The sequence below is a fragment of the Chelonoidis abingdonii genome, chromosome 1, assembly GCF_003597395.2.
Source record: "Chelonoidis abingdonii isolate Lonesome George chromosome 1, CheloAbing_2.0, whole genome shotgun sequence".
NCBI classification, from domain to species: Eukaryota; Metazoa; Chordata; order Testudines; family Testudinidae; genus Chelonoidis; species Chelonoidis abingdonii.
This window is the reverse complement of record NC_133769.1, coordinates 203,065,104-203,076,532: the sequence shown is the minus strand read 5'-3', so window position 1 is coordinate 203,076,532 and position 11,429 is coordinate 203,065,104. Positions and strand designations below refer to the sequence as shown.

Below are 11,429 nucleotides of genomic sequence, written 5' to 3'. Positions count from 1 at the left end.
CAATCTCTCTGAGTGAACAGCCAGGGAAGAGAACCACTTTCACTCTGATGTAACTGGTTACAATTATGCATAACGGGGAAGGACAGTACTGTTGCAAGACATTTTATGGGAGTGACTGTGGGCAAAGAGCAGTGGTAACATTTATGTATTGGATTGGCACACAGGCTTTCAGCACCTAATCACTCCCATCTGAAAAGATTACTACAGTGCTGTATTTTCAGAAGACAAATACTTCTGTAGAGATTTCAATGATAGGCTGCTATGGCTGATGGTCATACAGCGGGAAAGATTAAGGTCAGATCCCCAGCTGGTGTAAATTATCCTAGCTCCATTGATTTGAAGGGAGTCAGACCAATTTACACCCAGTGGAGGATCTGGCATTTAACAGTTATCTGTCTCTACATTGAACACACTATGAAAATCTATCACTTTCTAATTTCAGCACACATGAAAATCCTAAAAAAAATGTTGGGCCCGATCCTGCCCACTTTGTGGCCAATGTCAATATTCCCCTGGTGCAAGACCAGGTCCTTTTTTGAATGTTATAATAAATCACTCTTACTGAATGACAACTGTAAAAGTGAGCTGAGGCCAAACAGAATTTTCCAACATTTATTCCTTAGAATGCCTGCTTTCTGATCAGGCATGAACCTGTCAAAATAACCAACCTAAATTAAATAGTTAGACTATACACTGCAAAGGAATACTTATATGCTGAAATTAACCCTTCAAGTTGTGTTGTATACATTGTACTTGTATGTATCTCACATAGATATAGCTGTGCTTTTAGGGATGAATTAGTGTTTGACTGTCTTTAATTTCTTAGCACAGCCACTCCATAGTTACAAATGCTTGTATTTGGTAATGAACTGACTGATAGAAATAAGAGAAGATTTATTGTGGTACTGTAGTACTTGAACTTTCACTTGAAAGACCTGGAACCAGGTGAGTTCATGGGCAGTCTTCAAACCAGCTTCCAGCAGTCTCATGTCATGCAGGTGGAAAACCTGAAACACACAGAGACAGTTCACTGTATCTCCATCAAGTTGAAAAGTGTGCTGAGTTTCTTGTGTTTGTGGGTAATGGCTTTTTAACTGGTTCATCTAACACCCACATTCTGCTATTGCACTGCTACAGGAGATTGTTCGTGATCACTCCACTGAAAAGTAATCTATTTTTAAACAAAGAGATCCTGGTGGTTTGAAAGCTTTATTTACCAACTTTCTGGATTGCTACATGAACTGTTTAAGCACTAATTTGAAAGGCATCTGCTGGCAGAGAACCCCCTCTGATATCTTCCTTCACATACATCTGTCAGGTGACACCTCAGGCTAATTTCTCTTTGGCAATAGGTCCCCATAGGATGAAGATACAAATCAAGAACAAAGTGGCCACTGGATGCTTATTTAGCAATTTAAGTTTTCTGGAGAATTTTTTCTGCCACTAATGCACATCTCCCATCCTCTCCCATTCTCACTTCACAGGTGACAGGGCTCTTGTCTAGGCCAGAGAGAATTAATTGGGTGATAATTGGGTAGCACATGCACATAAAGTGATTGCTGGAGGGTAATATGGAGGACTGAGCAGTGTGACTAGTTCAGTGTACATTTGAATAAGGGAAAGGGGACACTGACTGTCTAAGGCCTTGTCTACAAGCGTGTTTTGTACCAGTGCAAGTCACAGTTTGCACCAATGCAGCACACTTAGACTAAGGGTTTGCACTTGTGCAGCTACACTGGTGTAAAAAATCCTACTGTAGAAAAGCCCTCAATTTAAATCATCCCAAACTATATCCACAGACAAATAGATAAAGGAAACATTGGGCCAAACCCTCGGCTGATGTAAGTCAGATGGAGCTGCGCTGATTTATAGCAGCTGAAGCTCTGGCTCCTTCTGTTGTAAATAGTGCTACATTTACAAATAAATATTTTAAAACACATTTGAAACTAATGGAACGCAGCCTACAAACTCTCTTGCTTTTCCCACTGACAGAAGTGCTGTATGAGCTTCCTGCAGGCCTGCTCTATGACACAGCTAGCAGGTGCTTGGATGCTATTTTAGTTGTGTCTACAGCAAGTTGAAGTGACGCTGGAATGTTTGAAAGACACTGGAGATGTACTCGATTGCACACTTGAAGAAATCAAGTCAACAAAGTGGCAGCTAGGGATATTTTTGTACCTACATCAAGCAGCAACTGAGGGAATGAAATTTGACTCAAAGAGAGAGTTCAGAGGGAATCCCTCATCTCCTTACACAGTAAGGCCAGGATTTGGAGGAAAAGTGGACAAGGCTCCCATATTGGGAATAAACAGAGCATGAAAGAATAGAAGTTCAATTTCATCCTTTGTGCAACTCCATTGTACTCATTAGAGTTATTGCCACATGCAAGGGTTGATCCTTATATGAGGACCAGCAAGGAACTAAAACTGTAGGCCTAATTCACCCCTGCAGTACTCCAGTTTTACACTGATGCAACTTGACTGGTTTCAGTGGAGTCACACGAGTACTAAACAGGAGTAATGCAGTGGTGAACAAGACCTTGTATTCTCATGTCTCAATATAATATCACCTTCTGACCCTTCTCAAGGGTCTTTCTATCTAAGGTGACCAGATATCCTGATTTTATAGGGACAGTCCTGATATTTGGGGCTTTTTCTTATATAGGCTCCTATTACTCCCCATCCCATCCCAATTTTTCACACTTTCTGTCTGGTCACCCTATTTTTATCCAAAATCCTGTTGTCACTTTAAAACCTGTAATAAATGACTTAAAGCATTTCCTAAAGTCCTCATTTATCTCTTGCCCACTCAGAATGGAAGTAGTCCCCAGAATTTCTCCTTGACAGTTATGCTTGCACAGCTACCTTTGAACAGTCTATCATGCCCATTCATTGTAGATCAGTGGAGAAGGAGTAAGTGTACACAATGTCCAAATGTAATGTGCAGTAATTCACACACTCCTCCATTTGCAGTTTTTTAAAATTCACACACGTTCTACAAATTCATCACTGTATTTACTATGAAAGTTCAGTTATCTTGGAAGCATTGTCATGTATAGGAATAGAGTTAGCTGAGGGCTACAACCCATTTAAGTTAATGGATCAGTCCTCAAAGGCTGCTCATGTTTGTTAATATTTTACGTTAGCAAATAGTTAAATAGCTCTCCAGAATAAATGATCAGCTAGGAGAGTCAAAGAAATTATTTCTTGTTTTGGTTTGAATTTACTTTGGTTGGGTGGCACTTTCCATTTTACAGTATTCAGAATGTTGACACACTTCCCACCCAGTTTGTAGAAATAATTCTCTCTGAGAAAGGCTTCAATTTCCTTTTTTCTTTTCTTTTTTGCTTTTAAAGGATCTATCAACAGCTGTGAAATTTGAATGTATTTTAGCCTGCTGAGCTCAAGTTACCAAGACTTAGCTTTCCGTAAGTAAATTTGACCTGTCAGAATCCTTTGTCTAAAACAATAATTTGGATTTGGGTATTATTTTGTAAGGGGGATTTTTCCATCTTGTGGGCAGATAATTTGGATCCTTGTCAAAAAAATGTTAACTTAGCTTCTATGTATTGTAAAAGCTAATCAGAGGGTTCCTATGCTGTAGAACATGGGTTCTCAAACTGGGGGTTGGGACTTCTCAGTAGATCGTGAGGTTATTATATGGGGGGGTCGTGAGCTGTCAGTCTCCAACCCAAACCCCGCTTTGCCTCCAGCATTTATAATGGTGTTATAAATTAAAAACCTTTTTTTATATATTTAAAGAGGGGTCACACTCAGAGGCTTCCTATGTGAAATGAATCACTAGTACAAAAGTTTGAGAACCACTGCTGTAGAAGGATACTGTTGCTATGTGAAATTTGATGGCAAGCGTTTTGTTTCACTTCGCATCTCGACTGAGCCATAATTTCAAGTTTCAGCATTGATCTGAACCACCAATCAACCCAAATGGCCAATTTTTGTCTGATTTCAGTTTGAAATCATCAAATCTCATGTGGTTTGATTGAAACCATTAATCTTTCCTGGAAAATGTGAGGCGCAGGAGTCCCTGCTTTCTCCAAAATGTTTACAAACTTAATCTGGGTGTCAAGTTTGCAGTGAACCCAAACCCAGGGGAAATGTTGCATAGTTTGGGGTTTCATAGCAAAAGGTTCACACAATTCCAATGCTGAAACCAACATACTGTTCTTGTATTAGTGTTTCGTTTCGTTAACTTTCATAGCATTATATTTCAGGTAAATAAATGCAGTTAAGGACAAAGAATCATAGGATCAATTTCTTTTTTTCATTTCCAGTGCATCATAGCATCTCTCTTTGCAGATGTCAGAGAGAGAGCTGAGTAAATAATAGATTTTTCTGTTTGCTGGCAGTTAAAAAATGTTTTTGGTCAATTGGATAAGAAATGTTTTGAAATTTTTGGTGAATCAAAAAGTTGAAAAAATCATTTTGAGTCAAACAACCTGTTTCAAATGTTTCATTTCAATTTTGACCATTTTTTGTTTTGGATTGTTTCCTTTTTAAGTTAAAGGAAAATGCGGTGACAGAGGGTAGAAGTCATTTCACAATAAAAAATTCAGAACTTTTGTTAAAAAACTTTTTTATTAAAAAAATTAAAAATCGGGAGGTTTTCTTTTCAGGCAAAAGAATTTGACAAAATTGACATGAATTTGCAAAGGTTTTGGTGTCACTGAATCTGCAGTTTTCATCAAAAAAAAACAACCCTTTCACGCAAAAAGTATGCCCAGCATCAGTCATACACTACCTAGAAACAGAAAATGTAACCCGGCCTCACAAGATAGCACAGATTTGAGTGCCTTTACTCCTAAACTGAGTGTTTGGAGTGAAAATCACTCCTATACAGAGGGCCAGCACAAGATCTATGCGCCACTCAAGTCCTACTTAAGCCCTCAAAATAATGCTCAAGTAGTATGTAAGACCTGCATAAACCTTGTGCTGGTTTTCTGCCCAGGAGCAAATTTTACCCTTGATGTAAATGAATAAAATACAGTACATGGCTAAAAAAATCCCATTTAAATCAGAAGAGCCTGTGTAAATGGACCACTCTGTTTTCATATAATTAAAATTGTATAAAGAACTGACAGCTCCTGTAATATTACAAGATTACCATCAGTGAGGTCACTTTGAATTACAATACCTGCTATTCAAAAAGTCTAAGGGCATAATACAATAAGGAATGTTTGTTTTAATTTATTACAAAAGCTAAATTATGCCTTGTACTAAGATTAAAGTAACATGTCAGTTTTATTGTCTGGTTAGGGAGACTTGGGTATTGCAATCCTGAAACATTGTTCTTATCCACTGAAAGGATTTACTGGACAGGATGTCTGGTATTGAGACTTTAAAGGGGGAAATGATCATTAAGCTTCTTGTGTAAAACTCTCAATCAAAATAGTATTGATTACCAAAAATCTTTGATTCCTTGTGCCAAAGTGATTTGACTGCACTCTATATGGCAGTATTCCTGATTTGCAAGGCTGTCACCAGAGGTCAGCTTAACCATTCAGCAAAACTCACAACTGCATGATGGCTGTCTTTGAGAAGGACTCTCTGAATCAGTTACAGGAGGGGGGTGGTTTTTTGTTTTACTGGAGGTAAACAAAGGCAAAGGGAAGCACTTTTCATCATCAGCCCCTAGGAACTCCTGCACTGGAGGCTACTGCCTTTTTCTTCTGTCACCTGCTGTTTTCACAGCTGCTCCTGGCTTTTCCACTCCCTATTCTCCCGCAACCTCTGTTTAGTGCAGCACAGTGGGGAAACAGACAGAGAGAGCAGTAGTAATTTATTTAGGATGTTTGTACTTACATAGTAAACATTACTATAAATTAACACATTAAGGGACAGGTCCTCAGCTGATGGAAATTGAAATTAAATACATCTTCACTGAATTTAATAGAGTTATGCCAATTTACCCCAGCTGATGATATGGTCCGAAATATTTTGTTTCCAGGTTCAGCATTCCCCCATGAAATAGCTTTCTTCTCTAAGAAAGGAAGGCAGACAGGATATTTATCAGTTGTATAAAATTATTGCCATATTGGGTTTTAAAAGTGTATCTGGCTTTTATGCTTTTCTAGAAATCACCTCGTCAGAAAGGAAAGAGTGACGGAAGAAGATGGGAACGCTGTCTAATGATACAGCACTGAATTCACTCCTCTCCAAATTATTACAAGAATATGTAGACCAGACAAATAACTCTGCATCTTCTCAGGTTGAAAAACCCAGTGACAATCTGGAAATCATCTATGTGCTCTTGTTGCTTGGTTTCTTTGGCTTTTTCACATTTGGAACAATGTTTAGCAACATCCGCTCCAAAAAGCTTGAGCACTCAAACGACCCATACAATATGTACATTGAAAGAAATATTTGGCATAAGCTGGATGAAGCAAATTTTCATGCAAAAATTGTGGAAAGTTATAAATCGTGCTGTGTGTTTGAGAACCAGCTCGCTGTGGAGCAACCTATCAATCAGATTCCTCAGGTGAAGACTTCATAGAGAAATGGGAGAAAAGATGTCTGTTAACTTTACAGGCATAGAGCCCTAGGCGCACGGCCATTTCACCGCCCCCCCGCGCTGATCCCGCGGCTCCGGTGGAGCTGCCACGGTCATTCCTGCGGAGGGTCCGTGGACCAACGGACCCTCCGCAGGCATACCTGCGGCAGGTTAACCGGAGCCGCTTGCCGCCCCCCCCGAAAAATGCCGCCCCCCGAATAATCCTGGCACCCTAGGCGATTGCCTAGGCTGCCTAAATGGTAGCGCCGGCCCTGCATAGAGCCAGATCTTCACCTGGTACAAATGGAAGTAGCTCGTGGCCCATCAGTGCAAAATAATTTTGCATGTAGAACAAACAATCTCTTTCTGCATAGCATCTACCATGATGCGATAGCACTGCATTTTGTATACTCCTTGTTACATGAAATTGGACAATCATGCTGCAAAGCTTTCAACCTTGAATATGGTTGCTGTAATCTCTAAGATTAAGAACAGTAGGAGCCAGATCCTCAGCTGGTGTAAATCAGCATATCTGCATTGTTCTCACCAATGAAGCTAGTTTAAAAAGTGGTTTATACTTTGAGGCTGCATCCCATATTCTTACAATGATCAAAATTTAGAACCTGCTGGTTGCATTTGTAGTAACCTGCATGATTAAAACAATAATTCATCTAGCACAAGCTAGAAATGTTAACAATCAAGTAGCATCTAGGCAATTACTCCCTTTCAAAATATGGAAGCAGCTGATCAGTAGAGCTGGTTGAAATTTGTCATTCAAAAATGTTTGAAGGAAAAGCAATCTGGTTACTAAATGAAAAATTTTGTTGAAGATTTTTGTTTCTTTCCAAGTTTTCCATGGTTTTGATGAAAATCTGAGAAAAAAAATTGGTTTCCAGTTTTGCATGTAAAAATAATCAGAAAATTATTCTGTGAAAAATGTAAATACAATTTTCCAACTGACCTTACAGATCAACCCCGCTTTGTACTTTCTCTTTCCTCATGAAGAAAGACTATGCACTAGGGTTAAAATTCATCCAACTGCACAAGATGAGCACAAAGTCTGTGCATCACTTATGTTCCGCTTACATGATATTTTGATGGGATTTAAGTGGTGCATAGATCTTGTGCTGCCAGTGCACCTGGTGAATTTCATGCTATGTGATGAGTTTGTTTAGCAAACCTCTGATATTTAAGCTCCAATTCAGCAATGCACTTAGAAATGTGCTTAACTTCAAGCTTGTGAGTAATTCCATAGAGTGCTCCAAAATAGCAGTTTCACATTCAGTAAAATTCCTTTATTACACAGTGGCCAAAGTGCAGCCCAGCTCACAGCAAGAAGATTTTTCTACCTATGCAGTGCCATTTGTTTGGTACTGAGTCAAGCTGAAATGTGTCAGCTGAACTCAGCAACTTTGGGAAGGGGAAAACCTAAAATAAACAGCAGGAAGCATTACTTGTCTCTGCGAAAACAGGGGAACATGCCTTCCCCAGGCAACGCATGCTCAAAAATAGGGATCTCGGCACCTCACCTCTGTGCCTGGTCTCAAAGAAGCATGGTCTGAGCAAAATTGCTGTTTCAGCTGCACATCACATATACAGTTTCTAGTTCCAAATTTCTTATAATTAAGGGGATGTGGGAAGACAGTCCCCCCTGGGTCAGGGTAACTCATGTAAAGAGCCGCTTCAGCGGCAGAGACAAATAGGCAGGGAGCTGGAAAGATAAGTGCAGCACTATAGGATGTGCCAGGCCACATACTTGGAAGACATATTGCTGTAATTCACTGACTGTTCTCTTTCTATGCTTAGGTACTCCTTAAAGCCCGACATTGTCATTAGAAATCATCCTACTATTAAAAATATTGTTTGTGCTTGTTGTGCTACCAACAATAGCTGAAAATAATTGATGGAGATTGTCACAGCAGTTTAGGGGATTTAGACAAGTACCTTCCATTAATCTGAGTGGCAGGTATATGTTTTATGTGCCCCAGACTGCTCTAAGAATCTGTCATTGTCATTATCCGATTCACTTTTTCTAGAACAAAGCAACGTCCCAAACGCCCTCCAACTTTGGGGAGAAGAGCCTTCCTGGCTTGGAACTTTTCTTCTTAGTGCTATTTATGCTGTTTATTTATTTTTTCAATTTCCCTCAGCTTGAACAAATGAAAACAGACTAAGCAGTTTTGCTTTCTAGTTCTCCTGCAGTAGGCCTGTACTGTACAGTTTAGAGTAAAGTGTTGCTGGGAAATGTTTAAACCTGAACAAAAACCAACTAAAACATTTTAACAAATACTATTAGTGTTAGCTTTTGTTGAAAGGTGGGGGGTGTTATCTGTTTAAAAAACTAAGTTTTGGCCCTAAACTACATGACAGTGTCCTTGTTAAAAAGAATGTACATTACTTGCAATATAATTATTAGGGGTGAAGGTGACTGACATTTTTAGTTATATAATAACAGGAGCTATTAACTGGCTTCCCAATGGTGGTGTAAAAGTGTACCATAGACTTTGAATGTTAACTTTTATTCTTATAATTTTTTTGCAGTTTGTTTTGTGAAAATCATTTTCCTTTGTTCAAACTCAATAAAATGTGTAATTACAAAACTGTGGTGTAGCTTCAGATGTCATTCCTCGTAAGATCATAGACTCATAGAATTGTAGGACTGAAAGGGACCTTGAGAGGTCATCTAGTCCTGTCCCCTGCACTCAAGGCAGGACTATTATCTAGACCCTTATCTAGACAGGTGTTTGTCTAACCTGCTCTTAAAAACCTCCAATGATGGAGATTTCACAACCTCCCTGGGCAATTTATTCCGGTGCTTAACCACTCTGACAGGAAGTTTTTCCGAATGTCCAACCTAAACCTTCCTTACTGCAATTTAAGCTCATTGCTTCTTGTCCTATCCTCAGAGGTTAAGGAGAATAATTGTTTTCCTTCCTCTTTGTAACAACCTTTTATATAGTTGAAAACTGTTATCATGTCCCTTCTCAGTCTTCTCTTCTCCAGACTAAACAAACCCATTTTTTTCCAATTTTCCCTCGTAGATCATGTTTTCTAGACCTTTAATCATTTTTGTTGCTCTTCTCTGGACTCTCTCCAATTTTTCTACATCTTTCCTGACATGTGGTACCCAGAACTGGACACAATACTCCAGTTTAGGCCTAATCAGTGTGCATTAGAGTGGAAGAATTACTTCTCATGTCTTGCTTACAACACACCTTCTAATACATCCCAGAATGACGTTTGCTTAAGAGTTATGTAAAAATCTGTATTTCTGTTTGAATAACTATTTACCAACCTCTTGTTTTCAGTTTTCGAGCATATTCAGCAGTGTCATAGCTAAGCACCTTTATATCTTCATTATAAGTATAATTATAGGCTGTATAATGTAATTGAGAAATAATGATGTCATAGGCCAGATTGCTGGCTGGTGTAAATGAATTACCCTGGGGTGAGGATCTGGCCCAACTTTATATGGAGGAAAATACCCAGTTGGTTCATCTTTTACATGCACATAACACACAGTTTTAACAATGTTTGTAAAAAAAAAAAGTCCAATTTATTAAGGATTCACCCCAAGGCAGAGCTCTCCACATCATAGGAACTCTGTTACCAGGTAGTACTATGGGCTTGGCTACACTTACAGCACTGCAGCAGCACAACTATGCCTCTGTAGAAATCTGTGATGATGCTACCCTCGCAGACAGGAGAGCTTCTCCCACTGGCAATATGTACCCGACTTCCCCAAGAGGCAGTAGCTATGTTGAAGGGAGAATCCCCCTACCCCTCCGTCCACAAGTGCTGTCTACACCGGGGTTAGGTTGGTATAACTACGTCACTCGGGATTTTCCACACCATGAGCGACAAGATCATAGCGACATACATTCCTAGTGTAGCCCAAGCTTATGGGGAAGATGCAGGAAGAGTGAGCATGGAGGAGGGTGTGGAGGTGGATGGAGCAGGCTTGCCTCCACATTCTCTGTAATCTGTGGAAGGGGATTCCAAACATGATGGCATGGAGAAGGAGCAAGGGAGATTGGACTAGATTCCACCAGATCATAATTTAGTTTAAAAGCTGGGCTGAACTCTTTGTGAGTACATGAAACCTAACACATGTTGAGAGCTAACACCTGTGAGCCAGACTGCAGTCTCTGCACTTCAAAGCATCATGTAGATCTTGTAAACTTAACTCCAACTTCTTCTATCATTAATCACTGACTAATTCAGGATGCATGATGCTAGAGCCTTAATTGCTCGTGAATATTTAACAGAAGCAAGAGTGGTAATTGAACGAGTAACACTTATGGATGTGCAATCAGCTCTTTAGTTGGTAATATTTGCACAGACAAAAAAACGCCCCTCACAAAAATATTGTTATAAATATCATCAACTAGCACTCACATTTCCTGGCATCCTGGTGAGTACTGGTGAGCTGAAAAAGAGGCTACAGTCATTGGATACATTATTTGTTGTATATTATTTAATCAACACTTTTTAACTCAGTAGAATGGGAATTGATGTCCTCAGGGATAGGCTGGATAGACTAGTCAGGAGAGGGATAAACTAATAACACAAAAAGAGAGTAAAACAGAGGGAAGATCTGAATACTCATTTAGCACAGAATCAAGATGTTGAGAACAAAATTAATCAAAGAACAAGAAAAGAAGAAATTCTTGAATTATCTATACACCAATGCTAGGAGCCTGGCTAACAAATAAGAGGAACTGGAATTGGTCATTTCTGAGCATGAATTCAATCTAGCTGGTATTACTGAAACCTGGTGGAATGACTCTTACCGTTAGAATGTTAAAACCAATGGTTATAACCTATTTAGGAAGGACCGAGTGGGCAAAAGGGGGAGAGTGAATGGCACTCTATGTAAAAAACAGATGGAGACCTGTTTGTGAGTCACTGATAACTCAGGA

At 39.4% G+C, this 11,429-nt stretch overlaps 1 protein-coding gene across 1 annotated transcript; it reads left to right on the top strand.

The window, feature by feature from the left end:
• Positions 1-3,362: 3,362 nt before the first annotated feature.
• Positions 3,363-6,513, top strand: KCNE1 (potassium voltage-gated channel subfamily E regulatory subunit 1). Its single transcript, XM_032785000.2, has 2 exons — positions 3,363-3,427; positions 6,092-6,513. Exon 2 carries the CDS (start codon positions 6,130-6,132, stop codon positions 6,508-6,510), a length of 381 nt encoding a protein of 126 aa, XP_032640891.1. The 5' UTR covers positions 3,363-3,427; positions 6,092-6,129; the 3' UTR covers positions 6,511-6,513.
• Positions 6,514-11,429: the final 4,916 nt, after the last annotated feature.

Coding starts and splice junctions, on each gene's coding strand:
- KCNE1 (XM_032785000.2), top strand. CDS start 6,130: ATGGGAACGCTGTCTAATGATACAGCACTGAATTCACTCCTCTCCAAA.